General features: G+C 53.5%; 2 protein-coding genes across 6 annotated transcripts; one reads left to right on the forward strand and one right to left on the reverse strand.

Annotated features, from left to right (window-relative positions):
• Positions 1-2,144: 2,144 nt before the first annotated feature.
• On the reverse strand, positions 2,145-12,990 carry LOC102112952 (inner centromere protein-like). 3 transcript variants are annotated; one of them, XM_088057773.1, is made up of 20 exons: positions 12,897-12,990; positions 12,498-12,636; positions 12,237-12,350; positions 10,413-11,101; positions 9,376-9,427; positions 8,823-8,856; positions 8,478-8,577; positions 7,875-7,962; positions 7,259-7,394; positions 7,096-7,188; positions 6,972-6,983; positions 6,405-6,514; positions 6,165-6,276; positions 5,396-5,491; positions 5,047-5,168; positions 4,783-4,861; positions 3,875-3,982; positions 3,581-3,667; positions 2,826-2,982; positions 2,145-2,467 (listed from the first exon to the last, which is right to left on the reverse strand). In XM_088057773.1, exons 2-20 carry the CDS (start codon positions 12,626-12,628, stop codon positions 2,268-2,270), a joined length of 2,520 nt encoding a protein of 839 aa, XP_087913899.1. In that variant the 5' UTR covers positions 12,629-12,636; positions 12,897-12,990; the 3' UTR covers positions 2,145-2,267. The 3 variants fall into 3 exon arrangements, with proteins under 3 accessions (XP_087913899.1, XP_087913900.1, XP_014113277.2); XM_088057774.1 differs by lacking the exon at positions 12,897-12,990 and adding an exon at positions 12,851-12,896 and having other exon boundaries at positions 12,237-12,347; XM_014257802.2 differs by lacking the exon at positions 12,897-12,990 and adding an exon at positions 12,851-12,896.
• Positions 12,991-13,238: 248 nt separating this feature from the next.
• INCENP (inner centromere protein) lies at positions 13,239-26,871 on the forward strand. 3 transcript variants are annotated; one of them, XM_014257947.2, is made up of 17 exons: positions 13,239-13,402; positions 13,485-13,598; positions 14,112-14,830; positions 16,201-16,252; positions 16,395-16,428; positions 17,829-17,907; positions 18,365-18,416; positions 18,911-19,028; positions 19,112-19,246; positions 21,116-21,225; positions 21,573-21,693; positions 22,323-22,445; positions 22,640-22,815; positions 23,073-23,160; positions 23,675-23,788; positions 24,884-25,043; positions 25,461-26,871. In XM_014257947.2, exons 1-17 carry the CDS (start codon positions 13,248-13,250, stop codon positions 25,673-25,675), a joined length of 2,565 nt encoding a protein of 854 aa, XP_014113422.2. In that variant the 5' UTR covers positions 13,239-13,247; the 3' UTR covers positions 25,676-26,871. The 3 variants fall into 3 exon arrangements, with proteins under 3 accessions (XP_014113422.2, XP_087914367.1, XP_087914368.1); XM_088058241.1 differs by having other exon boundaries at positions 23,678-23,788; XM_088058242.1 differs by having other exon boundaries at positions 14,112-14,779.
• The last annotated feature ends 140 nt before the right edge of the window (positions 26,872-27,011 follow it).

Below are 27,011 nucleotides of genomic sequence, written 5' to 3' on the forward strand. Positions count from 1 at the left end.
CCTCCTCCTCGTCCTCCCTTGTCTCTCTCTTTCTCTGTCTCTTTTTTTTTTCCTCTTTTTTTCCTTAGGGCCAGATACTGACGTGTCGGTGTCTCTTAGCAACTGCCTCCACATCTCTGAGCAACAGGAGAGCGGGATGCAGAGCCGCCGAGCCAGGGAGACAGCGTCGGGCGGAGGTGCCCCCGCCTCAGGGACCCCTGCCCAGGCCGGGGCACTGGCACCCGCACGGCCCAGGCACCCGGCAGGGATGGAGCAGGAAGAGGGGTGGCATCCTGCTCCCCTGCCCCGATCCCCAGCCCTCCTACACTCGCCCAGCCCCGGGAAGCATCCTCGTGGGATGGGGTGAATCAGGGGTTCCCAGGCGCTGAAAACAGAAACAGATGACGTGGCAGCAGAGGGGAGAAACGAGGCAGCCGGGATCCAAGGGGAGCTCTAGGATCCAAAGGGAGCGCTGGGATTCAAGGGGCACTGCCACCCTTCTGTGCTCCTGCTGTGTTCACAGCCCTAGAAAATGCTTCAGGTTGACATGGATTATTTTGCTTCACGCAAGCTGAAACATTCCCTTTCCCTTCTCTGTTTGGAAGGACACAGTGGGGTCAGCCAGCTGCCCCTTCCCATCTGAGAACAGCCCTTTGGGATCACAGGGATCCCCACAGTTTGCTCCGGGAATGCTGCAACACCATGGTTCCTGCATTTATAGGAGCACATCCAGCCCACCCACGTCTAGGGGTTCCCTGCTTAATTCTCTCCTGCTGATTTCATGGAGCTGCTCCTTTTTCCAGCTGGCACTGGCAGCCCGATGCTGGTGCTGCGGGGCCTTTTGCTCCCCACATCCCATGGGATAGATCCTCCCTGGTGCGGCGCTTGGCAGACAGACAGCACAGCCGCCTCTCCTGGGCATTAACCAGCACTGCTCCAGGCTCCTGGAAAGCTCCTGGGAGCTCCTGCAGCGCGAGGCCCGGGGTCCCAGCGGGCTCCAGGAGCTGCGGGAGCCGAACGGAACCAGCGGCAGCACAGACACCTCATTAGCGCTCAGCCCGGAGCCTGGCAGCGCATCCCTGCCAGCAGCTGTTGGCGCCAAGGTTTTTTCCACTCCCCCACTGTTCCGGGCTCCACTGGCACCAAAGAAACTGGGAAATTGTCCACACTGGAGCTGGGCTGCAGCAGAGCTCGTGTCCTCCTCGCCCAGTCCCTTGTGGAAGGGGCCTTGGGGATATCGTGCTGTGGAGCATCTCTGAGGAAGCCAGAGGACAGATGCTGCCCTCTGGGGTGGGAAGCAGTCTGGCTGTCCTCCCCACCTTACCCATGAACTCCCTGCCTGATCCCATCCAAAAAGCATTCCTGGGACAAAAGGTCCCTTGGGCGAGCACTGGCTCTGGGACTGAGGGCTCCAAGAGCTTCCAGCCCCTTTTCATGGAAGGAGTGGCAGGATGGCTCCAGGGATTCTGACCCTATCAATCTACCTTACAGCCACAGCCATTTCTCTTTCACTCCATCCCTGCTCCTGTCAATCCATGTGCACTCAGGCTTGGGAAAGGAAGGAAGGAGTGGGATAGGTGCAGCTCTGCTGCTGAGGTTGGGGAGGGGGGATGTGGGGTGTGTGAAACCTGGCACACTGATAGCTCCCCTGGGGAACCTTCCCCTCCCTCACCCTTCCCAGATCAACCCAACTTCTGCTCAGGACAGGCTGTCCCACTGCTCCTGCCACAACAGGATCCAGAGCTGAGCCTGGGCTTCCTTTTTCCATTAGAAAAACAGAGTGAGGAGGCATTAGCCACTGCTTAAATTGTCCAGGGAGACTTTTCCTACAGCAGGAAGAAGATTCTGGCTCAGACTAAGATGAGTGCACAGGAATTGTTAAAGGAAAAGGAATTAAGGAAAATAATTAAGTCAGTAAAGATAGACAAATACATAAATATAGTAAATATATATAAAAAAAGCCTTACAAAAACATTATGCCCTCCGGATGATTAAAAAACCTGATCTTCCCTACAGCAATTTCCAAGCTTCCTTGTATGAGGGAATATCCTAAGTGAATAGGAAATGAGGCAGACTAGGAAAGGGCTCTGGTTGCAGAATTAGTAACTGTGATTTCTGCAAGGCAAAAGGCACAGTCACCAAGGTACGGGAAAGGAGACACCCACTGAGTGTTGGCCTTTATATTAAACAACTTTATTTCTGTACAGAAGAAGGAAAAAAAGAAGTTAAAATTGTAAACACAGGGTAAGTAGAAGACAGTCCCTAGAAACCCCTTTTGCTGCCTTGGCTCAGCTCTGGAAGGTGCAGGAGGGGCCGCAGGAGGGGCCAGGTGGGGAGTGCCACACGGCTGAGCTCGTGCGCTTGAAGTAGCGGGGTTTGCTCTTGTAGAAGATGTGCTCCAGCCTGGGGCTGGGGATGGCCCCAAACAGCACGTCCAGGTCAGGGGGGTTGTAGTACTGGTGCATGATGGCCTGCTGGAGCTGTGCCCCTGCAGGAACAACAGCAACAACACATGGATACAGGCGCTGCCTCAGCCCGCAGGACTGGCACTCCCCTTTCCCCTCTGAGAACCCAGGAGCTGTGCAGGAGGGGTAGGACACGTCCCACAGCCACCACACCTCACTTCTCAAGAGTTGGGGCTGTCTCCCCCCTTTCCTCTCAGAGGACTCTGGTTTCACCTTAACCCATGAGCGCTTGAAGGATGTAGTGCTGATCCCCTCAGCACAGACAGCTGGGATCTGCCAGAGGTGCACACACTCCTGGACTGCGCTTTGGGATGGCTCCAAGCAAGGCTGAAAAGCTCCAGGGCAGGAGGGAAAGGAAGCCAGCCCAGAGCTGGCACTTACCATCAGCCCAGGCAGGGACGGGTTTCCGTGGGTTGCTCTCATCATCTGTGGAGTCATCACTGTTCAGATCGAGCCCATAGCTGTTCTCATTGGCCGGGGGTGACCCTGGTCCTTGAGCACCCTTCAGGGACCCGAGGCAGGATGTGGAGAGGGATTTCTGAAACCACACAGAGAGCTGTGATGAGCAAGGGGAAGCAGCACTTCTATGGCTGGGATGGCCACCAGAGCCCCAAAGTGCTCAAATCATGAACCAACATAAAACTGTCACCGGGCTCCGTGCCTTGACACCTGCTCTTAACACTCCCTCTCCTCCCGTTTTCTGTGGAAAAACCTGGGAAAGGCACACTGTGCGTGTCTCAGCACTCGACTCTACTCCTAAACCCTTCCACATACTCTGTCTCATATTCCCTCGCTGAAGCTCCGACACAGCCTGGACGGAGCCCACAGCCCCAGAACAGGTTCCCAGCAGAGACAGCGTCGCATCCAGCTCCGAGCAGCCTTTCCTGTCGCTCTGCCCATGGAAGGCTCCGCAGCCGCAGCAGGCACAGCCCGGCTGCCCAGGGCCGCTCCCGCGGGGATGTCGCCTCAGGACCTGCTGCCCTCCTGTGGCCGCTTCCAGCATCTTTTCCGCCACCAACCACTTGTTTTTCCATCGGATTCCCTGTGCCGAGCGCTGCGGGGGCTCCGAGCTGCGGGGGCTAAGTAGCCACAGAAGGTGGGGGCCACCCGAGGGCTGTGCCGGGGCCAGGGCTCACCTTGACGGCTTTGTTCGGCCATGTCCCAGGGGCTGCTGGTTGAATGGGCTTTTTCTCCTCTCCCGGCTGCTGTTGACCATCAGCCTCCTGTAAGACACGGGAATTAAGTAATTTCTCACTCACACAGAACAGACTCTGACACAGAGCTGTGTTCTCGGCAGCTCTGGCAACATCCACCCCTCAGTGCCTCTGTGGCTTCTTCTGTAGAAATAACCCCAAATCCAAGACTCCTAAATAAAGCCATTCCTGTCTCTCAGCTCAGGTCCAACCTGGCTCTCTGGAGCCCACACTCACCCTCTCTGCTTGGAGCCAGACATTAAGAGCTGGGAAAAGGCATTCTGGTGGCTCATATCTTTTGTCCAGCCCAGGCCCAAGGGGCAGCTCTTTGGGACTTTCTTTCCCCTAATAAAGATAAAAGAAAAATAACCGCTGAAGCTCCTTTTTAACCCAAACTATTTCTCCTCAAGTTTCCCTCCTGTGCTGCTCAGCACTTGGAGTTACTTCCATTTTTCTCCTGCCTGGAAAAGCTTTGCCAGGCTCATTCTGGCCCAGCTGCTGGCAGCACAGGAAAGATTCGGACCTTAAATTAAATTTATACAGCACAAAAGAGTCCAAGTGCCAGGGACTGAGGGAAGGAGTGCAGCAAGAGCCCACACAGGAGGAAGAATTGATCCTGAAGAGGAAGAACCATTTGGGGCATTGATTTTTCACTAATGAAGCAATGAATTTAAGAGTAGAGAGTGAAAGCAAATGTTAGTGTGATATTTCAAGACCAGCAACCCTGACTTAAAGCCCCAATGTTCTTTGTGTGAGTGCAAATGAAGTGACACACAACCATGTGGCACCTGAGGTTTGGGGGTCACGTCCTTTGGGCACAATGAGGAAATGTGGCAGTAAAACATTAATAAATCTCTTATTTCCACATTGATTTCAGGATCAGTGAATGCTCTCTTTGGGGTGTTCTTCCAAGTGCCATTTCATGACTGTCACCATACCATGACAGGGCTGAGGGCTCACCTGTCAGGCAGGGAACTCCCAGCCCTAGGCTTGTTCCTGCACAGCACCTCTGTACAATAACAATCATTAGTTTCATTGTATTTGACCCTCTGAACAACATCCCAGCAGCACATGGAAAACACCTAATCCTGAACCCAGCCTGTGTGCTGCAGAGAGGCTGATCTCAGAACACTCCAGCTCCACACCTTGGTGGCCTTGCCAGCCAACGCTGCTGGCTCCTGCTGTGCTTGGGGGGGCTTCTCCTTCCCTCGCTGCTTGGGATCCCTGGGGGAAAAGCAAGAATTTAGAGGGGCAAGCATGTCCAGATGTCCCTCACCCTCTTACAGGCTCCTGCTTCTGCCCTCCAACCTCCAGCCAGCCCCAGAGCCCAGGTGCAACATCATATTTACATCCACTGCTTCCCCATGGCCATGGCAAATTCCCTGATCAGAACAGGCACCAGCTCGCACCTCTCCTTCGCTTGTCCCAGTTGTTGCTGCTCCAGAAGGTTCTTCAGTTCCAAGACTGTCTTCCCCCTCTCCTTCACTTCATCCTCTCTTTTCTGCAGTGGTTCTTGCTGCTCATTTTCCTCCTGAAGAAACAAGAGGAAAACCCTGTAAGGCTCCAGCAGCTGGAACATTTCTCCCTTGTGTCCCAACCCAACCTCAGCTGCCTGGACAGAGATCTGGCAGCCCAGGCCCCAAAATCCCTGCAGAAGCAGGCAGTGACCTGTCCCTATCCCACCAGCCACACTAACACAGCGGGTCCCTGCTATCCCTGTCCTTCTCCATGTGCAGGAGTGTCCTGAGTTACTCTTACCCCTTTCAGGGCTTTCTGCCTCCGTGCCTCCACTTCCCCATGTTTCTTGGACCCTTTCCTCTTGCTCCGGTCCTCTGCCACCTTCTCTTCCTTCACCTGTGAGATGTGCACCAGAGAAAGCCACACCTGTCAGCTCCACCGCTCCAAGGACATACCTCACAGCCTTGGAGGGAGGTCTGGAACTTGGGATATCCCAGATCCCAAGGAGACTGAGACCCAGTAGTGGGTGCACATTTGTCCGCTCAAGGTTTGGGAAGGGCTGAAAGGAACATCACTCCTTGTTTTCCAAGGCTGAACCTTTCCAAAAGTTTCTTCAGTCCAGCCCAAAATGAGCAGCCAGGCCTCAACCCAGAGGCTGCTCAGGCTCTGGGCCCTCAGGCACAGCTCCCTCAGCCCTTCACAGCCATAACACAGCAGCAGTACTGGCATGTGGCCACCAGCTCACCAGCCTGTGCCCCCAGAAAGGGTCAGGTCAGGCTCTGAAACCCAAACCTGGCCCAAATGCACCCCCTGCTGAGTTACAGTCCAGTCCAATCACGTGGGATAGGTGAGGCTGTCACCTGCAGGGCAGACAGGGGCTGCCACATTCCCTGAACACAGAGCAGCATGAACAGGACCTGTCCCAACAGGAATGTGCAGAGGGATTGAGAACAAAAGCCTCCCCTTGTCAGAAGGAATTCTAGCACGCATGGACTTTGCCAGTGCCCTGTTCACACCTCCCTGGTCTCACAGCTCTCAGAGAGGCCCAAAGCCCACTCAGTCTTCTCACCTTCTCATCACTCTGCAGGATCTTCTGCTCCATCCGCTTTTTCTTCTTTTCCTCCATCTGTTCTGCACGCTCCCGAGCCTGCAGGGCCTTCCTCAGACGCTCTTCCCGCTTCCTGGGCAGCGCGTGGGCAAGAGGGGCCCGTTAGCCCTGCCTCCTCCCAAAGTGCTCATTCCAAGTGGGAAGCACAAGGCAAGTCTGTGCTGACCAAGGAAAGAGCAAGGGGAAAGGGGCCCAACTCACTGCTTCATTTCTGCCTGACGCCGTCTCTTCTCCTCCTCCACTTTCTTCCTTCTCTGCTCCTCAGCCTCCTGCTTCTTCCGGAGGTTCTCTAGTCTCTGCCTCTCCTTCTCCTGAAGGGAGGAGAGTTCAGACTGTACCAGCTGCTGGGGGCTGCGTATCCCCTCAGGCAGCCTGGTATATGCAGTCACTGTTGGAGTCCTTCACCTGAACACTGGGATAGGGAGTGAGCAGAAGGGGAGACAACACATATTTGGCAACCAGGACTATCCAATGCAAGCAGAGGTACAGGAGGGAAAAAACACAGTTCTTCAGCTGCCCAGAATATATTTAGAAAAGAACAGCACACCCACTAGGTGACCACTTAACCCAGGAGTCAGGAAAATGGTGGAGAGGGAGCACAGTGCAGCCTGGCTCAGAGGCCAGAAGCTCCCAGCAGTGCCAGAAGTCCCAGCAGAACACACCTGCACAGAGATCCTGCCACCTCACCACTGGTGTGGCCAGAGGGCTGATGGACATCGGCATGAGGGGAGAGAGCAGTCAGCCCCACAGATAAGGTGCCATACTTACAACAAAGTCTCCCTGCAGAGAAAGGGCATAAAAAAAACATCATTAAAGGTTTGGAAGTAACACCAGAGCTCCTCTTCCCAGCACACGCAGCCTGTTCCCCTCCTGCCCCTCAGATGTGACGCACCTTCAGGGGGGGCCGGGTGGGAGTGTTGCGCTTGATGAAGTCCTTGATGCCACCCCCTTGTCCCTGCAGGAAGTTCTTCAGTGGCCTGACAGCCTGAGGGGAGAGAGGGAGGGAGCTCAGGGCCTGCCTGGGACAGGGGGCACAGGGCTGTGGCACCACTCACCTTGCTGGCTGGAGAGGGGGATGATGGAGCCTGGTTTGCTGAAGTCTTGAGCTTCTCATCCAAAGGGGAAAGGGGCCGCGCCCCCGTGTGCTGCCCCTGCCACAGGACACCCAGGGCTTGCTTGCAGCCTTTCATCCTGGTGGCATTAGCAGGAGGGACATGAAGTGGCTGTCACACCCTCCAGAGGTATTTACTGGCTATTACACCTTTCTCCCAAAACCTCACCAGCAACACACAGTGAGGAGACACATCAGGTGTTCCGGGAGCCAGGTCAGGTATTCCAGACACTCACACAGACAAAAATAACCAGGTCAGTCACTTGCACTTCAGGAGCCCTCGGATTTATCTCCCAGCTCTGAGCTAACTGTGCTAGGGCACCTCTGCTGGTTTGTGCAGGACCTCAGGTGCTCCTCCCTGTGCCAGACCCACTCTCAGAGCCAAACAAGGCTCCAAAAGCCACAGGATCTGGCCAAATGAGATTTCAGAGCTACTAGAAGCAGGGAAAGACAGGGAATCAATCCCCCTCAACCTTTTTTTAGCACAAATTACTTCAAATGCTAAACCCGAGTCCTTCCAGACCCCTGGCTCATCCCTGCTACCTTGCAGTGTCTCCTACCACATGCGGGAGGAATTCTCCCAGGACTTGGCACAGTTGGGTTGTTCCTGGCTCTTCTGAGGTTCACTGTTGGGATTTACATGGCTTCCTGTGGAGAAACCTGCAGTCAGTGCCACGTGTGAGGCATCCAGCTCCCTCCAGGGACTCTTTCCTCCATTCCAGCTCCAGCTGCTTGTCACATCCTGCAAATCCCACAGGGAACAAAAACCTACCCCCAACTCCTCCTTCTTGCTCAGAGGCACAGAAAATAATCAGGGCCTCTAAATCTTCACATAATGCAACCCCAGAGGGAAAGGATATGACATTCTCTGGAAGAATCCACAGAGGAGCTCCTTCCCAAACGTCCCCACTCACTTGTTGCACAGACCGAAGCTGGACAGGGATACATTTGTCTCATGGCTTGGACACATTTACATATCCTTTCCCACCTAACTAATGTCTCACCTCTTCAGGAGGTCCAAACTTTACCTGGAAAACCTTCTTGACTAGTCAGAGGTGGTTCTGTTTCAAATCCCTTATTCCCCAGGAACGTCCCCCCCTGAGCCCTAGGCCTGTGTTTTCTGTGGGTTTCATGCAAGTACAGCAAGACCACCCAGAAGTTACCTGCAGCATTCCCTGCCTGCTGCTCCAGAGGGGACAGGTGCTGTGCAGGAGGGCTGGCAGCTCGGGGACTTGTGCTTGGAACAAGGACATCTCCAGGAGCCTGCAGGGAAAGGGGACAAACATTCCCTTAGCACAGCTGCTCCAAAGAACAAAGCTACCAGGGACCTGCTGCCCTGGAAAAGCCAGCTGCTTGCTCAGATAGGGTCTGCCTCCTTCCCAGTGAGGGCTGTGCTGGCTCATTTTGGGACATCAGCCACATCCCTGCATCCAGTGACAACCTCAGCAAAGGTGCTGACTCAGCAAGAAGGCTTTCACACAGTCTGAGCGTTGTTCCTTGGAACTCACCTTTTCCCTTGGGGAATTTGGCTCCAGCTCAGGCCTGTAAAGGAAAAGCTATTTTAATAATTTAAATTCTCTCTGAAGGTGAGTTACAGGTGATGGAGGCAGTGCATGGGACTCCAAGGAAGGTGAAGGTTCCTAAGCACATCCAGAGGCTGTTCCAGCCAGGCACTTCAAGACTGGGCTGTAAATTCCTCTGAGGGACTGTCCTGGTGTGCTGCTGGCCCACAACCACCTTGGGCCCCAGTAGCAGGAAAGGAGGGGGCTCTGACAGCCTTGGGCTGTCCCCTTCCCCAGAGCAGACCTGACTGAACACCAACTTTCTGGGGCTAGTAGCAGCCAGGAATTCCAGGAACCCCAAGACACACCAACACTCACCCCAGTGAACGACTTAATCTTACTGTGCCTGAACAGCACAACCTGAAATCTCATCCAGCCCCAGGTGACAGCAACACCTGAGCAGTCCCTGACAAAATCCATGGCAGAAAATCCACCGGGAGAGTGTGCTTTTCGGGGAATGCTGGGATCCCTTCCCACTTGCCTTATGTGGCAGCCTCACCTTGTGTTGCTGATCACATCTTCTTCCACAAAAGCCTCCAAGGAGCTCTGACCTGGAGAGGAAAGCCTAAGTGGTGCTGGGGAGTTCACTCCCAGGCTCCCAACAGCCACAGGGTGCACATGGAAGAGCTCAGGCTTCCTCCCAGGAACATGGATTGCTCAGCTTTCCCCACCAGCACCACACCTCCCTCAAGTGCCACTGAATCTGGAGTGGGCTGGGAAGGCAGAGCACCGAGGCAGCAGCTTTGCTGCCTGCAGCCTGCTCCAGCTGCCTGTGTCACAGCCAGCATTCCCAGGCCATTGGCTGCAGCTCCTGCCTCCCTGCACGCTCTGGTGCAGGGATCCGGGGGGTTTGGGCTGATTCCAGGCTCATTCCACCCCCCCATCACACCCCTCCGCTCCAAGTGTTATAACAAATGCCTGGATACGGCGTGACTCAAGGCTGACAAAGCTAAATTCCAGGGGCCTCCATGCTCCACCACAGCCTGTTTGCCTGCAGCAGCAATGGTTTTGGAAAGCCCAAGCAGCCAAACCCTGTCAGGAGCAGCAGAAATAGTGGACACAAGGGATTCAGAGTTACCAGGAATAGCCTGGGCTCCATAACCCCTGTTCCTCTGGTGACACAGCTAGTTTGAGTCTTTTCTATCCTCGCCCAAAAAGCATTTGAGCTCCTCTGCCCATTTCAGCCTAACTTCAGGGCTGCACTTTCAGCCCTATTGATTTTTTTGGAGAGCTAGCAGATGCCATAAATTAAAGCTCTTCCCCAGGGAATGCAGCAGTCTTTCCCAATCTAAAGGCACACATGGCTGGAACCAGCCTGGCCACGCTCTCCCGTCCACAATTGTGCTTTTTGCCAACTCCCAACCCATGTACCCCAACACCACCTGCCCCCCAGCCTTTTCACCTGCTGCAGCAACACCCTGGCTTGAAGCTGCACCCCAGAAGCCCACAAGGACAAGGAGACTTGGGGGAGCTGGAGCCAGGGATGAGCCGATCCACACCGCTCCATTCCCACATGGAAGCAGTGCAGGGACTCACAGCTCACTCTGCTGGAGGCTGAGGAGGATTCTCGTGCTGTTGCCTTCCTGGCCATGGCCCTGCTGATGGATCTCCGGATCATGTTCTCCCTCCTGCTGGCCAGGGAGCATTTTTCTGCCAGGGAAGTCCTATGGCTCTTGCGGGGGGCCGCCAGCCCGCTCCGGCGGTGTGTCCTGGATTTTGCTGTTGCACTTTTACTAGGGGAGTCCTGGAAGAGCAGCATCTCAAGGTCTTGAGGAGATCCATTTCCTTGGAACACAGCAGGATCACCATTCTGAGCAGCCTTGGGAGTGGAGGTGCTGGCTCGCCTGGGGTCCTGTTCCCCATCCCTTCCTGGCTGTTCAGCTGGGATCCCAGGGACACCAGAGACCTCCTGGAGCTCTGCTGCTGCATCACCCTCAGGCAGCCGCTCCTCCAAAACTGCTGGAGGGGCTGCTTCACCCCCAGCAGCACCCTGGGGACACTCCTGGCAATCCAGGTCTGCTGTGAGAACATGTGCTTTCACAGGCTGCTTCCTGGGCAGAGCAGGGGGCTGGGGTGTGATGCCAGCCTGAGATTCCAGAGTGCAGCCAGGCACGGATACATCCTGCCCCTCACAGCCAGGGCTCTGGGACTGCTCCTGGCTCAGGCATCTCTGGGAATTCAGACTGGAAGACAGCAGCTTGAAACCACTCCTCCTTCGGGAAAACCTTAAAGGGAAAGAATTTTGAAGGAAAATAAATTTGAAGGAAATTATGTCCACTTCCAAGTAAGTTTTAGAGGGAAAAGTGGACAGTGTAAAAGTGAAGCTGCTGCTCACTTCTCCACTCCACCATTTCCCCCTCACAGCCCATCCTATCCCTGGGGAGAGGCATATGGACACAGCCCAGGGGGGAGCTCACACACAAGGGCTGTGCCACACAGACACAGCCCAGGCTGGGTATCAAGAGTCGGGTATGGAGAAATGGGCATGGGAAAGGTGTATTTAGCCCTACACCAAGATCTGGGTTTAAACCTCACCCTGGGAACAGCGCACAGCAGAGGACAGCACCTACAGAGGGACACACAGTATGCTACCTTCCTGCTGACAGGCCTGGCTGCATCAGCACCTCTCCCCAAACCAAGTTTAAATGAGGAAAAACACCAACAGGAGTTAGCTGGGCTGCTCCCCCGGAGAAGGTGTGACCTGAGCACCCAGAGCAGGGCCGAGAGCTCTCCTGTTCTGATCCGCAGTGCTGCTTTTCCCACTCTCCCTCGCACACACACAAACCTCCCACGCTCCCGCTATTCCTGCTGCTCTCCCCACCCTCCATGTCTGCATCCTGACAGTCTCCCAGCTCTAGCTCTTCCTCCTGTGGGCTTTTCACCACAGTTAGAATGATTTTAGTGCCCTAACACACCAACAGATCAGGTTTGGGCAGCTTTCAAAGTTTGGTTCCAGGCAAATCACTTGGAATTTCCACTTCAGTCCCTTGATAAACTCTTGGAGTCTCCCTGCCAATTTTAACACAGTGCTGGGAATACATCCCTTTCCCAAGTTTTCCAGGCACTGACACAGAGGCTTAGGGAGTGAACATCAGGAGCAGCAACCACAGGCCAAAAGCCAAACCCAGTGAGACAAAATCCAAATCTAAAAAGACATGAAAATAGAGTGTTTATTATTCTTTAACTATAAACAGGAAAAAAAAAAAGTGAAGGAAAGCAGCCAACTTCATCCCAAACTCTCACCAGAATCCAAACAGTGAGCAATCCCGATGCATCCCTTTGATAACTGAGGGAATGCAGGCACTGATTTGTTTAATCCAAACAGCATGAGGCAGAGCCAGAGGAAGCTGACCCACCTACCTCCTCCTGCTCAGCTCCTTGTTTTCCTCCCTCATCCAGGAGGACTGCCTTTTCCTGAGCTTCCTTCTCTGCGATGGCGTTTTGGGCAAGAGCATAGGCTCATCCCTGAAGCTGCTGTGAGGCAGAAGAGGCAGAGCACAGATTGCTTCTCTCACTACCCACATCAACCCTCCCAAAACAAGGGAAGGATGGGGCCCAAACCCACCCACACCCAGCTGGGAGCTCAGGTGGGCAGAGGGGTCCCCTCAGGGCAGCCCCTACCTCTTGAGCATCCTCATGCCCTGCTCCTCCACCTCCCGCAGCCAGGCCAGGTGCTTGTTCTGGGCATCACAGAGGAAGCGGGACAGCCTCTGCCCACAGACTTCCAGCAGCTGCTGGGGACCCTCTGCCATTGCCTTGCCTGGAACACAGAGCGAGAGGACAAGGCTGGTGGGCAGCCAGGATACCCCTCAAGTGGGAAAGAGAAACGCAGGTAGCAGGGTACTCCCAGGCATGAGAGGGAAATTAAGACAGGTCGGGGCACAGGTGTTGGGTGATCCCCCTCCACGCCCCATACTCCCGGGGACCCTCCCAAGCCCCCAGGGACCCTCCAGAGGGTTCACTCGCCGCCCAACCAGAGCTGCCCCCGCTGTTGCCGCCGTCGCCGCCTCGTCCGCTCACCACGCCCTCACAGCATGGCCCGTCCCTTCCCACTCCGAGCTTATCCCCGGCCTTCGCCAATCATAGCTCGCACCTCTCAATCTCCGGGCTTTTATTGGTTATTTCGCCCGTCCGTCACCCCCAGCCTTTAAAGTGGGCGCCCTATGGCCCCGCCTCCTCAAGCCCCGCCTTCTGAGTTATCCAGGGGCGTGGCGACGGGCGAGCCGAGCGGTGCCGAGTGCGAGCCCTTGCCCTGGCAGCCAATGGGAAAGGCGGGCCGTGGGGGGGCGGCGGGCGGTGATTGGCTGCCGCCGGGGACGGGGCCGTGTTTGAACGGCGTGCCGCGCGCGCGCGGCCGTTGACGCTGAAGAGATGGCGGCGATGGGGCCTGCGGCCGCCGCGGCGCGGACGCTGGAGCTGCCCGCGGAGTGCGACCGGCGCCTGGCCCAGTTCCTGCAGCAGGTGGACGAGACCGATATGGTGTGGCTGGATGAGATCTATGAGGAGGCGGTCAGGATGTTTGTCAGGTACCCGCATTCCCGCTCCCCGCTAGGCCCCTACCGGCCGCCCTCCGCGCTGATCCCGTCTTGATCTCCCTTTCCTCTCTAGCAACTACAGCGAGGAGCTCGAGCTGATGCCCAAGACGCCGTCGCAGAAGAAACGGCAGCGGAGGAGGCGGCTGTCGGCCTTCCGGGAAGAAGAGCAGGAGCCCGGCAGGAAGCGGTGAGAGGCGGCGGGAGCGGGGATGGGGGAGCCGTGGAAAGGGGGAGCTTAGAGGGTGTCCTCGGGGCCTGGAGAAGGAAGGGAGCCTGCGGGAGGCTGAACAGACCTGCTGCTATGGGTTCAGGGAAACAATGCCCTCCATGGAGCATGTACTGGCGATCCCCTCCTTTGTCCGATGAGAGTTCCCCTTCCTTCGTCCCGCGCGTCCCGCTGGTGTTAAAGGTCCGGTCAGACCCTTGTGTCTGGGGCACTCTAGGCTGAAAAACACTGGATTTCGATTTTCACGAGAAGTGTTTTTATTGTTGCCTAGTTCTATGTCCCCGTGTCTCTGTCTATTATCTTTCTGCTTTAAAGTCATGACATCCCTTAATTACTGTCTGCGTTAGCTGCTTTATGCAGCTCTGTGTCTCCTGGCCCATCCAGGTGTTTTGGCTCCTTGCCTGCGTGTGAATGGATGGACTTTGGGCCGTTCACAACTCCTGTACCTATCTAACCCACTGTTCCTGTGATCAGACTCTCCAGGAGGAGGAACAGCAGCATCAAACCGCTGTCTTCTGTGCGATCTTCTCAGCAACTTCAGAACAAAGAAAACCTGGAACTCAGCAGAGCCGAGGCCAAAGAAAACTCTCCACCACAGCGTGTGACACGATCCCGGGCTGCAGCCTCTGCCAGAATCTCCAAGGTGGTTCCTGAGACTCCATCTGCCCAGCAGGCAGCAGGGAAGGATCCCTGGGTGGAAGCTGACCAGGCTGGTACTGCAGTGCCTCTCCAGAGGAGTGGAGGAAAGCCGGCAGGGCTGCTCCCCACAGGCTCAGGGAATGGCTCTCCGAAGGAACGTGGTACTCCCAAATCGCTGGTGGTGCCCAGTACTCCTGAGGCCAGCCAGGCTGTGCCTGAGATGCAGACAGCAAAGGCAGCCAATGTCACCATAATCCTGAGCCCACAAGCTGGGCTGGAGGAGGGGGATGGCTCCCCATGGGAACACAGCCGGGTTCAGGAGCCCTCCCAGCCCCTGAGGAGCAGCCCGGACACTCCGACTGGCTCCCGGCTCAGCCGCCGCTCTGTGCGCCGGAGCCTGATGGGGAAAGGTTCCCTAAGCCGCAGAACCTCCCTGGCAGAGAAATACTCCCTGGCCAGCAAGAGGGAGAGCGTGATCCGGACGTCCATCGCCAGGGCAGCGGGTAAGAGGAGGGCAGCTGGGAAGAGATCCGTGTCCTCCAGCTCCTTGGATGGTGAGTTTGGGGGGTGGGGGGGTGTCTGCTGCTTTCTGCCGCTGGGGAAAGCAAAGCATTGGGGCTGGGTCTTCAGTGTGAGGGTGGCAGCTAAGCTTCCTGGGCTAGACAGGCTGCAATCCCTCATGGAGTTCTCCCTGGCTTTCTGGATCACCCTGTGAGCACAGGAATGCAGGTAGCTGAATTCAACCTTGTAAATCACCTGGGAGATCAGCCTCAGTGTTTTCATTTCAATGTAGCTTTAACCAGTGCTGATTTGCTGGGAGAATTTGCTAATCCTGGAATCCCTGGGAAAGGATGATTGGGGTTGGAAGGACCTTAAAGATTAGCCAGGTCACTCCAAGCCCCATCTAACCTGGTTTTGGACGCTTCCAGAGATGGGGCAGCCACAGCTCCTCTGGTCAGCTGGTCTTCCTGGTTTCTGTGGGGACTGCTGGCAAAGCTGAGAAAGATTTGGGGATTCAAAAGGGGTGGTGGGTTCTCCTAAAGCCCTGCCTGTTTCCTGCAGAGTGAAATTCCCACCAGTTCCCTTTTCCATAGCAGGATCTGGCTGCTGGTTCTAGAGTTTGTTTGAGAAGGGAATTTTGAGGTTGGACTTCGTAGATGAAAAGTCTCCCACAACTTTATACTTGGTGGCAGAGGCAGATTTAGCAAGGACAGTCTCATCTAAACTGCTGGAATTATTAAACAAACAAACTGGAGGGAGACTCTTCATCAAGAACTAGAGTGACAGGACAAAGGGAAATGGGTTCACACTGAGGGGAAATTTAGATGGCATATATGGAAAGAATTCTTCTGTTTGAGAGAGGTGAGGTCTTGGTGCGTGTTGATAGAGAAACTGTGGCTGCCTCATCCCTGGAAGTGTCCAAGGCCAGGTTGGACAGGGCTTGGAGCAACTTGGGCTAGTGCAAGGTGTCCCTGTTCAAGGTAGGGGTAGGAATGGATGAGCTTTAAGGTCCTTTCCCACCCCAACCAGTCTGTGACTGTTTGATTCCATGGTTATTCATGGCAGGTTCTGGCTGTGTTGGAGCTTCTGAACTCAGTGTAGCAGGACTAACTGGAATACTGGCTTGGGAAGCAGCAGTCCCACTGTAAATAAGGATGGCTCTGCTGTTGATGTCAAGTTAGGGCCCTGCAGATAAGCCTGAGGCTAAGTCCTACCCCATTAATGCCAGCTTGTATATATCACCCTGAAGTCATCCATAATTGAAAACTGCTTTCCTGCTGGCCACCTTTCTGCAGTGCTCCTGTGCCCCACCCTGCCCCAGGGCAGGACAAACCCTTTTTCAGTGTCTGGAGGTCCTTGTTCCACCAGATCCTTGGCTGCACCCCAACCTTACAGCTCAGGTGTGTTTTTATCTCTCCCACAGCCTCCAGCTCCATAAGTGTGCCAGAGGATGAGGAAACGGTTGTCAAAACTGGGTGAGAATGCTTTCAGTTATTTATTTATCCTCACTACCTTGTTTTCAGGATTTTGTCACTGTCATTTGTGGTGTAAAATCCAAGTGGCTTCCCAGTTTCCTCAGTTTTGCTAAGTACAGCCCCTTTTGTCTTTTATTTCTAGGCCTCCTCCTGGACCCTCCACTCCCTCCAAGCTGGTAAGATTTGGGCAAGGATTAAAAGCATTTGTGTCTGTGTGGATTTGGGAGAAAAATGTGTGGAATACATTCCTTATTGGGAAAATTGGGAGCTTTGCCTGTGGATTGTCAGACTTTGTAACCTGTCCCATAGCAGTGAATGAAGATGGTGCACAGCATCTGGCTCAGAGGTGCCCATCTGAGCCTCTGTGGTTCTAGTACTCAGACTAGGGGAAGTCTTAATCAAAACATTCCAGAACCAGCAAAACCAAAAGCAGCAGTTTTATTTGGGACATGAGCATGTGTGGCCTATGGCTTTGGGTGCAGGTGTTCTGTTGGAAGGGTGTTACAGACCTAAATGCTTTCCAATATTCTCTGACTAAAACACAGCCTTTCCTCTGTCATTTTCCTAAATCTGTTGAAATTATTGCATACCACCCTGAGCCTGACCTCAGGGTTGAGTCCTGCTTGGCTCTTCCTTTTTAACCTCTTACTAGAGATCATTGTGTGAAAATTCAGTCCCTAACCTTTAGAGATAAAAAAACCTTATAGTTCAGGGAAGCTTGGTTCAGCGGGAGTCGTGGTTCACACACTGTATTTTTAAAGCTTCTTTTGACCTTTTAGTCAGTCCTGCAGGTAATTCAACACTTTGTAGTTTGGACACTCACAGAAATATGTGAATATTTGTGAATATTTTTGAGATCAACACCTTTCCCTCCACAGTCCTCACTGAGGAAGTAATCCTGGGATCATGTCAGTGTTTTGTCCAGAATAAATGAATGAGCAGAGCCTGAATTAATGGAGCAGAGCAGTGACCTGAAGCACTTGTGAAAACAAGGAGAGCTGTGCAGAAACTCAAACAAAGTCAATTTTTCTAGGCCCTGCAGAAGCAATTGTGGGGGATGAGTTCTCCACTATTAATCCCTTTTCTTTTCCCAGTGCAGCACTGTGAAGTTCTGACCAGGAGGTAATGCTGGTACTGCTAGCAGAGGGCAATTCCAGAACCACAACCCATTATCCCAGCAGAGCGAGCCCCAGCTTAAGTGCAGAGGCAGCGAGCAGCGATGGGTATCCCATAACAAAGAGATAGATCATGGAAATGAGCCATTTGCCTGCTGTCTCCAGGCTCCCCATTCATCACTGCTCAGGGAAATGGGCACACTGGCTCTGGCCAGAGCTCCGGCAGCACAGATTTACAGCTTGGAAGGGCTCCTGGCCTTAATAGTTGATGAGCTTGGTTGAGCTTAAGCAGTGCAGATGTTCATGTCAATGTCCCTGCCTCTCCTGATGATGCAGCATCCAGGGCTTTGCCAGGAGGTTTGGCATTGCCTGGTAACACCACTGATGGTGTCAGAACCACCCAATGATCTGAACCAGGAATGGCGTGCAATTGTCCTGAAACCCCTTTGCTTTTTCCACAGGATTTCCAAAGCCCTCAAGTGTCCCTTTGCTCCGACACAGTCAGCAAACACGAGCAGCCCCAGGAGCCGAGCAGCAGTGGTAATTCCAGAGGGTTTTGGGGCAGCACTTTGGGAAATTATCATTTTGGGAGGCTGGCTGGGAAGCTGGAAAGATTGACTGGTTAATTTGAGAGCTCAGTTTGAAAGATTAATTAATGTTTGATGAGCAGGGATTTGTTTCAAACAATTAGCAGTGAGAAAACTCTGTGCTGGAGTTATTTCCACCCAGGCAAGCACATGGAGATGGATATAATGAGGCTGGAGGGTTGTGGGAGGCCCAGTTGAGCTCTGTTGCTGAAGCTATGCAGAGCCCAGACAGCTTTGGGCAGCTCTGCTTTATCTCGAGTTTCCAGGTGGGAATGGTGCCATGTGAGCCTGCCCACTCCTGCAGGTGGTTTTGCTGTTCAGTGAGCTGCTACATCCCTTCTCTGCTGCCAAACCTGTGTTGGAGGGATTTTTTTCCTGCTAGAGCTCACTGTGTAACTGTTCTCTTTCAGAAAACAACTTAAATAAGAATGGGGAGACCCTGGAGCCACCCCAGAGTGCCAGGTATGTCCTGGTTGGAAGTGTTTTGGGCAGGCTGTGGTCCTGTTCCAAACAGGTTCAGTGCTGGGATGTTGCTCACTGGCTTCAGTGTTTGTGACCATGAAACTTCTGCAAATAAGTTTTCCCTGCCTCCATGATTCTATGATTTAGTTTTTATTTTCTATTGCATTAGGATTTTATTTATTGGCTAACTGTGCATGCACAATCTTAGAATCACAGACTGATTTGGGTTGGAAGGGACATTAAAGCCCATCCAGTTCCACCCCTTGCCATGGCCAGGGACACTTTAAACTATCCCAGATTGCTCCAAGCCCCTTCCAATCTGGCCATGGACACTTCCAGGCATGGGGCAGCCACAGCTTCTCTGGGCAACCTGTACCAGGGCCCCCCAATACTGGAATCTCTCTTAAGCTCAGGATAGTTTATGGCCCTTTCCAGCCCTGACTTGGAGGCAGGAGGAGGATTTGCCCGGTGTGATGGGCTGTGCTGTCTCACAGGAGGAAGCCGAGCTACAAGAGAGCCGTAGACGAGCGCTACGACCACCAGCAGGCAGAGGAGGGAGGGCTGTCTCCTCTCAGGAGGAAGACCCCATCCCCAGTCCTCCCAGCCAGCAAGGTGGGATCCTTGTAACCCTGGAATGCCTCACCAAGACCCTTTTTTTACTCAGCCCCACTCACACTTTGCTGTTACTCTCACAGGTGGTGCGCCCATTCAAAACATTCCTGCACACCGTGCAGAAGAACCAGCTCCTCATGACACCAAGCTCCGTGGGGAGGAATGGGGTCATAAAATCCTTCATCAGGTACAACACCCCTCTCCAGACTGATCCCAAGGTAAGAGGAGATTCTTCTTTAAGACAGTACAGGGTGGTTTCATTAAGTGCCTAAGTTAAAGCACAGCCATGAGAGGAGCTTTGCAACCCATTTGAAATTGAGTGATTTAAAGTGGTCGGTTTGCACTTAAATAAATAAAATTTGGGTTAGTCATCTTCCTGAAGAATTCCAGTTTGAACTCCAAGCTTTATTCCTGCTTCATTCCCCTGTGCTATTGGCAAGTAACAGTCAGAGATGAAAACTGGGAAGCAGAAATTAAGTGGGTTGTGAATGTTGAGTTGTATTGATAACTGAAGCCTGTCGATTCCAGGTCTCCTTTCTAGGACTTCTGTCATGAGTGAGATTGAGCAAATACTTCTTAAATGCAAACTTTGGAGGTTTTCCAAACCCTTGAGGCAGGAGGAAACATGAGGCTGTCCTGGATGTGGGGCCAGTCAGACAACTGCTGGTGTCCAGATTGAGCGGGCATCAGTATCACTGATGGATCCTGTGGGGACCAGCAGCACACCTTGGCTGGCTGCAGACAGGTGCTTCTGCACTACCCCAGGGAGCTTTCCAAACCTCTGGTTTTCCAAGATAGGAGCAGTTTTAAAGGGAGGGATTTGAGAGCTAGTTCTAGACAAGGATGTAGCTTTCTGGATTCATTCAGAGCCATGCTGGAAGCTGTGTGCCAGGCAGGAATTGCTCATACTCCTGATACCAAACAACTCACCTGTTGTGAGTAGGCAGCTCTGGAGTTAATCTTCCCTTGCAGGAGAGCTGAGAAGGGAGAAAGAGGAGGGCAGGATGCAGGAATTGGTATTCCTGCATCTAGCAACCTAATGGCAGAGCTTCTTAGAGCTGTGCTCAGAGGCTGGCTGTGCTCCAGCAGGTCAGGGGAGGCCATTGGGAAGCAGTGAAGGATTCCAGCTTCAGTCTTGCTGGGCCCCTGCTGATGTTTGTGTCAGTACTACAAAAGAGTTAATAGGATGAGAAAAGAGTCTTGTGGCTAGGGAGTGCTTCTGCTGCTGCTGTCAGTTCATGGAATGTTTTAGGTTTCATTCCAATGCAGGCAGCTCCCCCTCGGGAGTTTTTCCATGTGGGAGCTAAACATAACTAAATAGCAGCAGAGCAATAAGATATAATTGTTAGTTTTATATTAACCAGTTTGGATGCTGACAGCACCAGGCATTTACAGCATGGAGCCCAGTGTATGGGATTCCCTTGGATAATGACCATGCTGATCTGTTGGTTTATGCTGAGACCAGGCCTGCTTTGGCATGGCGTAGGTTGATGTTAAACCATTTGCTGTGGTTGTGGTGGCTGGATCTTGCTCCCCTGGCTGACAGTGTACCTAGGCTGGGTCAGGAAAATGAGGAGAAAGCCCCTGTTTCTGGCTGGCACACGGAGCTGGCTGCATGCTGGAGCAAGCTGGGAGCTCTCAGAGTGCTCGTGGTTCACCACCAGATCGAGCCTCGTGGGAGGCACAGGCGCCAGTGGGAGCTCAAGGTGTTTCCTGGAGCACCATCTGTCCCTGCGCTCGCCGCAGGAAGTGGGAGCCGTGCCAGGCATTAGCGCTGCTTGGTGGCTCCTTTGCACCAAAAGGAAGCATGGGGCTGGCTGCCTGCAATCCCTGAGGATGCTGCCTGGGCTTCCAGAGCTGATGCTCCTGTTTCAATGCTCCAGCTTCGCCTCTTGCTCCCTGAGATTCACAGCAGTGTTTTCCTTGCATATGTCCATTCATGACCAGGTCACAGCCTGCCTGAGCTCTGCTCCATCCCATATTCCTGCCTGCAGCTCCTTGGTGTCGCCTCTTGGACCTTGCCCAAAGCAGCTGAGGTGGGAAAGGGCACTGGCCAGTGAGTACCATGACATTTCAATTCCCCTCAGGAAAAGGAGAGGCAGAAGCTGAAGACTCTGCGGAAGAAGCAAGAAGCAGAGCAGCTGAGAAGGCAAAAGCTGGAGGAGGAGAAGAAACGGCGACTTGAAGAGGCGAAGCTGTGAGTAGATGTGGTCACACTCCTCTTGGCACCTGTAGGGTCCTGTGTCCAGGTGTTTTATCTTGCAGGAACTGTGCAAGCAGCAGAAACTCCTGTGGGCACAGGCAGTGTTTGTCCTTGGGGTATCTCTGGAATGCTGATACGAAGCATTAACTGTCCTTGCCACCCACTGCTGCAGCTTTTTGTCTTGAGTCCCCACTTTCTGACAGAGCTTAAACATGGCTGGTGCTTAAACAAATGGGGAATTTGGGCCATTGAATTTCCTGCTATGTGTTTTTGGCGTTGTGCTGAGCTGTGGCGGGGCTGACCTGGCTGGAACTCGATGGTGAGCTGGGCTCTGTCCTCAGGAAGCGCGAGGAACGCCTGCGCAAGGTGCTGCAAGCCCGGGAGCGGGCAGAGGAGATGGAGAGGGAGAGGAAGAGGAGGATCGAGCAGAAAATTGCACTGTTTGATGAGAAGACCGAGAAGGTATGGCCCCTGCAGAGCTTATTTGGGACAATCATTAGCCATTTGGCAGCATACAAATGTGCTCTCTGGAAAGAGGGGCACGGGGGCTGCTTGGATTCCAGAGGCTGAACCAAAGAGTAGTTTAATAAAGAATTTTCCAGAGCTTTTATGATCCTGATGGACAACCTTTCTCTGGCTCCAGCAAATGGCAGCTGAACCCCTGTTTTTCCATAATCATGAATCTAAATGGGCTTTATTAATGCTTTGGTAGATGGGAGAAGGAGTTGCAGTGGATAAAGGCGGCCTAATGGCCCCAAGGCTTTATCTTCTCCAAGCTGAGTAATAGCTGGACAGGGGAAAGCAAACATCCTTCCTCCAGAGCCTTCATTTGTCTGCTTTAATTACCCTCAGCTGCCTGTCTGATTGCATGGCTCTGAGGTTATATTCCAAAGGCGTTGTGGAACTGGATATGTAAACCTCAGGATGGGGTCAGCTCTTCTGGGAGGATATAAAACAAGGTCATTGCCCTAAATATGACCTTTTTAAAAACAGAGCACAGGCCCTCATGGTTGCTGGGGGAAAAGGAGGGGTGCCCTGTGAGGGGTCCTGCTGCGCTGTCCTACCTGTGACTGGGTCTGTGTGTGCTGCAGGTACGGGAAGAAAGGCTGGCAGAGGAGAGGATTAAGAAGAGAGTGGCTGCCAGGAGGATGGAGGAAGCTGAGGCCCGGCGCAAACAAGAGGAGGAGGCCAGGAGACAAAGAGCTCTGCAGCAGGTGTGTGTGTGTGGGTGTGTGTGGGCCTGTTCTGTCCCACAGGCAGAGCTGGACAGGGGATCCTCCTGCCTTGAGCACTGGGAAGTTACCCCCAAGATGTTTCCCTGCTGTGTAGAAATGTGGATTTTGGGTTCCTGGTGCTGTCCCCTGGAGCCTGCTTCTGTCAGGTGAGTAATCCCTGCCTGGGCTTACAGGAGGAGGAGGAGGAACGGCGGCGCAGGGAGCTGATGCAAAAGAAGAGGGAAGAGGAGCAGGAGCATGCCCGGAAGATGGCTGAGCAGAGGCAGGCAGAGCAGGAGCGGGAGAGACAGCTGGCTGCAGAGAGAGAACTGGAGAGAAAGAGGGAGCAGGAGCGGATCCAGGCAGAAAAGTAAGGCAAAATCCCCATTTATGTACCAAATTCTGTGCTGGGATTGAAACGCAGCTGGAGCAGAGGGCAGGAGTGGAAGGCTGGATCAGCAGGGAACTGCAGTGACCTGGCAGCACAGCTCTGGACTGTTCCTGGTGCTGAGCTGCTCCTCTGGGCTCAGAGATGTCAGGACTGTGGTGGGGAGTTCCTGAAGATCTGTGGGCATGGGATGGCCCTGATGTGGTTCTGGGAGTGAGGGCCTGTGCTGTGGTTCCCAGGCTCCGGGAGCAGCAGGAGAAGGCTTGCCTGCAGAAGGAAGCAGCGTCTGCTAAGGAGCAGCTCCGCAGGGAGATGGAGAAGAAGGAGGTAATTGATTGATTTTGGGACGGGATAGAGCCACAGTCTGGCCTCAGCAGCTGTTGCTGTTGGAGCAGCTCAGCTGGGACGCTGTGGGAATCCCTGAAGAACTACTGTGGCTCTTCTGAGCAGGAAGTTGGACCTGCTTGGCACAGTTATGGTACCATGGGGAAACTTGGCCTCTAAAAATACTGTTTACTAGTCTAGAAAGAGGCCAAGATCAGTAGCACAGACTTCTGCAGATAGTCAGCTGGTTTCTGGCTTTTATAGCCCCAAGATAAAGTCGGCAGCAAGTTTTCCAAGGTGGGAGGCCCTGTCTTTGTCAGGGAAAGGCAGCTGATGCTGTGGCACAGGGGTCAGTGTGTTTGTGTCCCTCTGAGGACGCTGCACCGTGTCCCAAGAGCTCCTCAGCAGCACAAGAACAGCTGTAATGAGGTGCTTGGATATTTTGCCGGCCACAAAGATGGGTGCCTGGGTTGGCAGTGTAGTCCCTAAGGGTAATCCCATGGGTGTCGCTTGGCAGCAGGAGCAGCAGGTGCTGGTGGAGAAGAAGAGGCAGGAGGAAGAGCAGAAGAAATTGGCAGAGGAGCAAAAGGCCAAAGACAACACATGGGCACCACTCCTGGGGAGCAAGGAGGTAACTGGGGATGGGTCCTTAGGGGTGACAGCACAGTTCAGTCCCAGCACTGACCCACTCTTGCCTTGGGCAGTTCCACCCTCTGCTTTTATCTGCCTATCCAATAACACAGGAATTCTGTAAATCCTAGTTATCTGGGGTTGACTCCACGAATATTCCAATGATAGAGGGAAGGGAAGTCTGAGGGATTGGACAGGGTTCTTAGCTGTGGGTAAACCAGCAGCTGTTGGAGCTATCTTAAGTGCCTCTTAAATACTGGAAAGACCTCGGGCAGAAAGTGCTAAAAGTTTTATTTTGGGTCAAATTTGGGAACAGCCACAAGGTGGCGGCAGAGCCTGTGGGATGGTGGTGATTTGGCACGGGAGAATCCTGCGAGAGTGTGTTCATGTCCTGAACTTTGACAGACAGGTGGCTCTTGTCTCCTTGCAATGCTCAGAATCTTAAAGTGTAAAACCAGGAGGTGGGAGTTAATGTCACTGGACACAAAGCCATAAAGAAAGTTTCTGGAGAAGGACAACTGTGTCCAGCTCTCCAGAGACTGATTGAAAATTGAATTTCTACTGGAAATTTCCAGTTGAAAAACATGAAATTCGCAGTTGTAAGTTTTCTCCTGCCCTTACACTTCCTGCCTGTGCCACTCCCATTAGTGTGAGTTTGATTTGGCTGACCTGGTGGGCAGGTTCTCTGTACAGCAATTAGCAGTTTTACATCATTGATCAAGCCCAGAAGCTGGGTTGCAGAGTGTTTATATCATGTGAGTCTGCTCCAGCAACATAACAACTCTAGTTACTTGGCTTGGCTTGGCTGGGGTCGAGCTCTGTTCTATTAGACCTGTTAGATTCATCTATTGCTATGTGCTCATGCCACAGACGGCAAATTAATCAGTCTAATTAAACAGGAGAAGGCCATGCAAAGCCATCATTGGGTCACAACTTTGGAACTTGGGTCAAGCTCTCGGGTCCAAACTTGAGAACTGCCAGCCTCAGGGTTTGCTATGGGGTGACAGCATGAGGTGGGGACGAGCTGGTCCTGCTGTGGCTTGGAGCCTGATGGTGCTGCTGCATCCAGCACCTGTGGAATGTGTTTCCCTTCTAGAATTCCCCTGCCTGCAACTCGTATGAGATGACTCCACAGAGCAGAAAGGATCTCAAGGTGCCTGTGACAAGCTCGAATGACTATGGGATGGACCTGAACAGCGATGACTCGACAGATGACGAGAGCCAGCCGCGCAAGCCCATCCCTGCCTGGGCCACTGGTATGTGTGTGTGTGTGGAGGGATTTGTGTGTCCAGGGCCCCCAGCAGACTGTGGGACCTGCTGTGGGGTTTTGTCCAGTTCCTCCTGCCTGGAGGAGTGTAAAGTACTCCAGCACTGAACGAGTACTTCTGTGCCCAAGACTGGATAGGAGCTTGGAACAACCTGGTCTAGTGAAAGGTGTCCCTGCCCATGGCAGGGGTTTGGAACTGGATGAGTTTCCATGATTCTATGTGGAATGTGGAACCAGGGGCTCCTCCACCACTTGGGGATCTTGTCACAGTGTGATGGGGGACAAATACACTGCTAAGCTGCCTTGGTGCGATGAGAAATGAGCAGAGCGGAGACACGCCATATGCAGCAGCCTACACAGCAATCCCAATTAACAAAATTAACGCAACCCTCATCTGTTCCCACAGGGAATCAGCTTAGCCAGGCTGTGGTCCGGCAGTACTACAACCCCCCTGACCTGGACGCGCTGTTTGGGGCCATCCCCAGCCCCAAGCTGGAGCACATCTTCTACAAGAGCAAACCCCGCTACTTCAAGCGCACGAGCTCGGCCGTGTGGCACTCCCCGCCCACTGTGGCGGCCAAGCCAGCCCTGGGGCTGCCCTGTGGCCTCAAGAAGCCCTGAGGTGAGCACAGGTGTGCAGCAGGTGTGCCTTCCTGTCATCAGGTCAGGAAGGAGTCACTCTTCACTTTAAGTATTTAGGTTCTAGCATTGAATAAATGGCAGCTTTTCCTGGGTTCCTGTGCCTCGGTTTGCGGGGCTGGTTTCTGTCAGGCCAAGCCATGAGGTGCTGCCCTGGAAAGTGCCTCTCTCACCCTTAGCTTGGAGCTGGCATGGACTCAGACCTTCAGTGGGTGAGGGGTGTCAGTTCTACGTCTGTGCTGCCCCCGAGGCCAGTGACAGCCAGGACCACTGCACCAGGGCACAGTCCGGCCTGCTCCGCTGCTCTTCTCAGGAAGGTGTTCCCAGGTGTGCTCTTCATCTCCTGCAATCCCAAAGGGATTCATCACTCAGTTTCCCACCTGTGTGGTGGTGTCCATCAGCTGGGCACAGCTGGGGTGGGAACATGATGAGGGTCTCAGCGACGTTCCATCAGCTGTGGAGGGACATGACCATGGTGTGACCATATCCCTGAGGACCTGCAAATGTGTGAGCCAGCTCTAGGCCTCAATAGGAGAAACTCCACAAGGGTTCTGGCAGACTTTTTTTGTTTCTCAGTGAAATTTCATCTCTGAGGCCAGATGGGACTGAGAGGATGTTTTTAACTTTAATCCCTCTTGTTCGCCCTTGGCCATGGCTCAGCATCAGCTCGTTGTCTCTCGGCCTGTTTTAGCACTTCCTGTTCAGTGAGCCGCTGTTAACCAGACTCTGGCCAGCCCAATTTCGAACCAAAACTTCCAGCTCAGCTTTCCCATTCCAGGAGCCCATGGTGGTTTAGTCATTCCTTCTGCATCCAGCCCAGCCCTGTAAAATCCCTGTAGAGACTGTGCTGTGTGTGAGGGGACGTGATCCTGTCTGTGTTTCTGTAGCCAATGCACTGTTTGTCAGCAAATGTTCTTCAAAAGATGTGGGTTTTGGATTTAAATACACTGGTGTCTATTCTGGGGCTGCTCTGTATGTGCAGATCTGTATCTGTGGAGTGTCTGTGCTTCTGGGGTTGCTCTGTAGATCCAGGTCTGGCTATTGCTGTCTGTACCCATGGAGTGCCCGTGTTTCCATGGCTGTCTGTGCTTCCAGGTTTGTAACCATGCAATCGCGATTTCTTGTACAAAAGCTTCTGAGCTGGCCAAACACTGTTGGATAAAGTGAGTTTAATCATCTCTGGGCTCCTCACTGCTTTTTGTTACAGAAATGGAAGGTTTGGAGTCTGTCTCTTCCGTGCTGATTCCTTGAGGCAGGAATGTCTTGTCTGTGGAGAACTTCTGATCTGTAAGGGAAAATCTGTGTCCCTGGGGGCTCC

This window comes from Pseudopodoces humilis, chromosome 7 (genome assembly GCF_049639895.1).
Source record: "Pseudopodoces humilis isolate 2021_Gansu_Grassland_sample_001 chromosome 7, ASM4963989v1, whole genome shotgun sequence".
Taxonomy (NCBI): Eukaryota; Metazoa; Chordata; class Aves; order Passeriformes; family Paridae; genus Pseudopodoces; species Pseudopodoces humilis.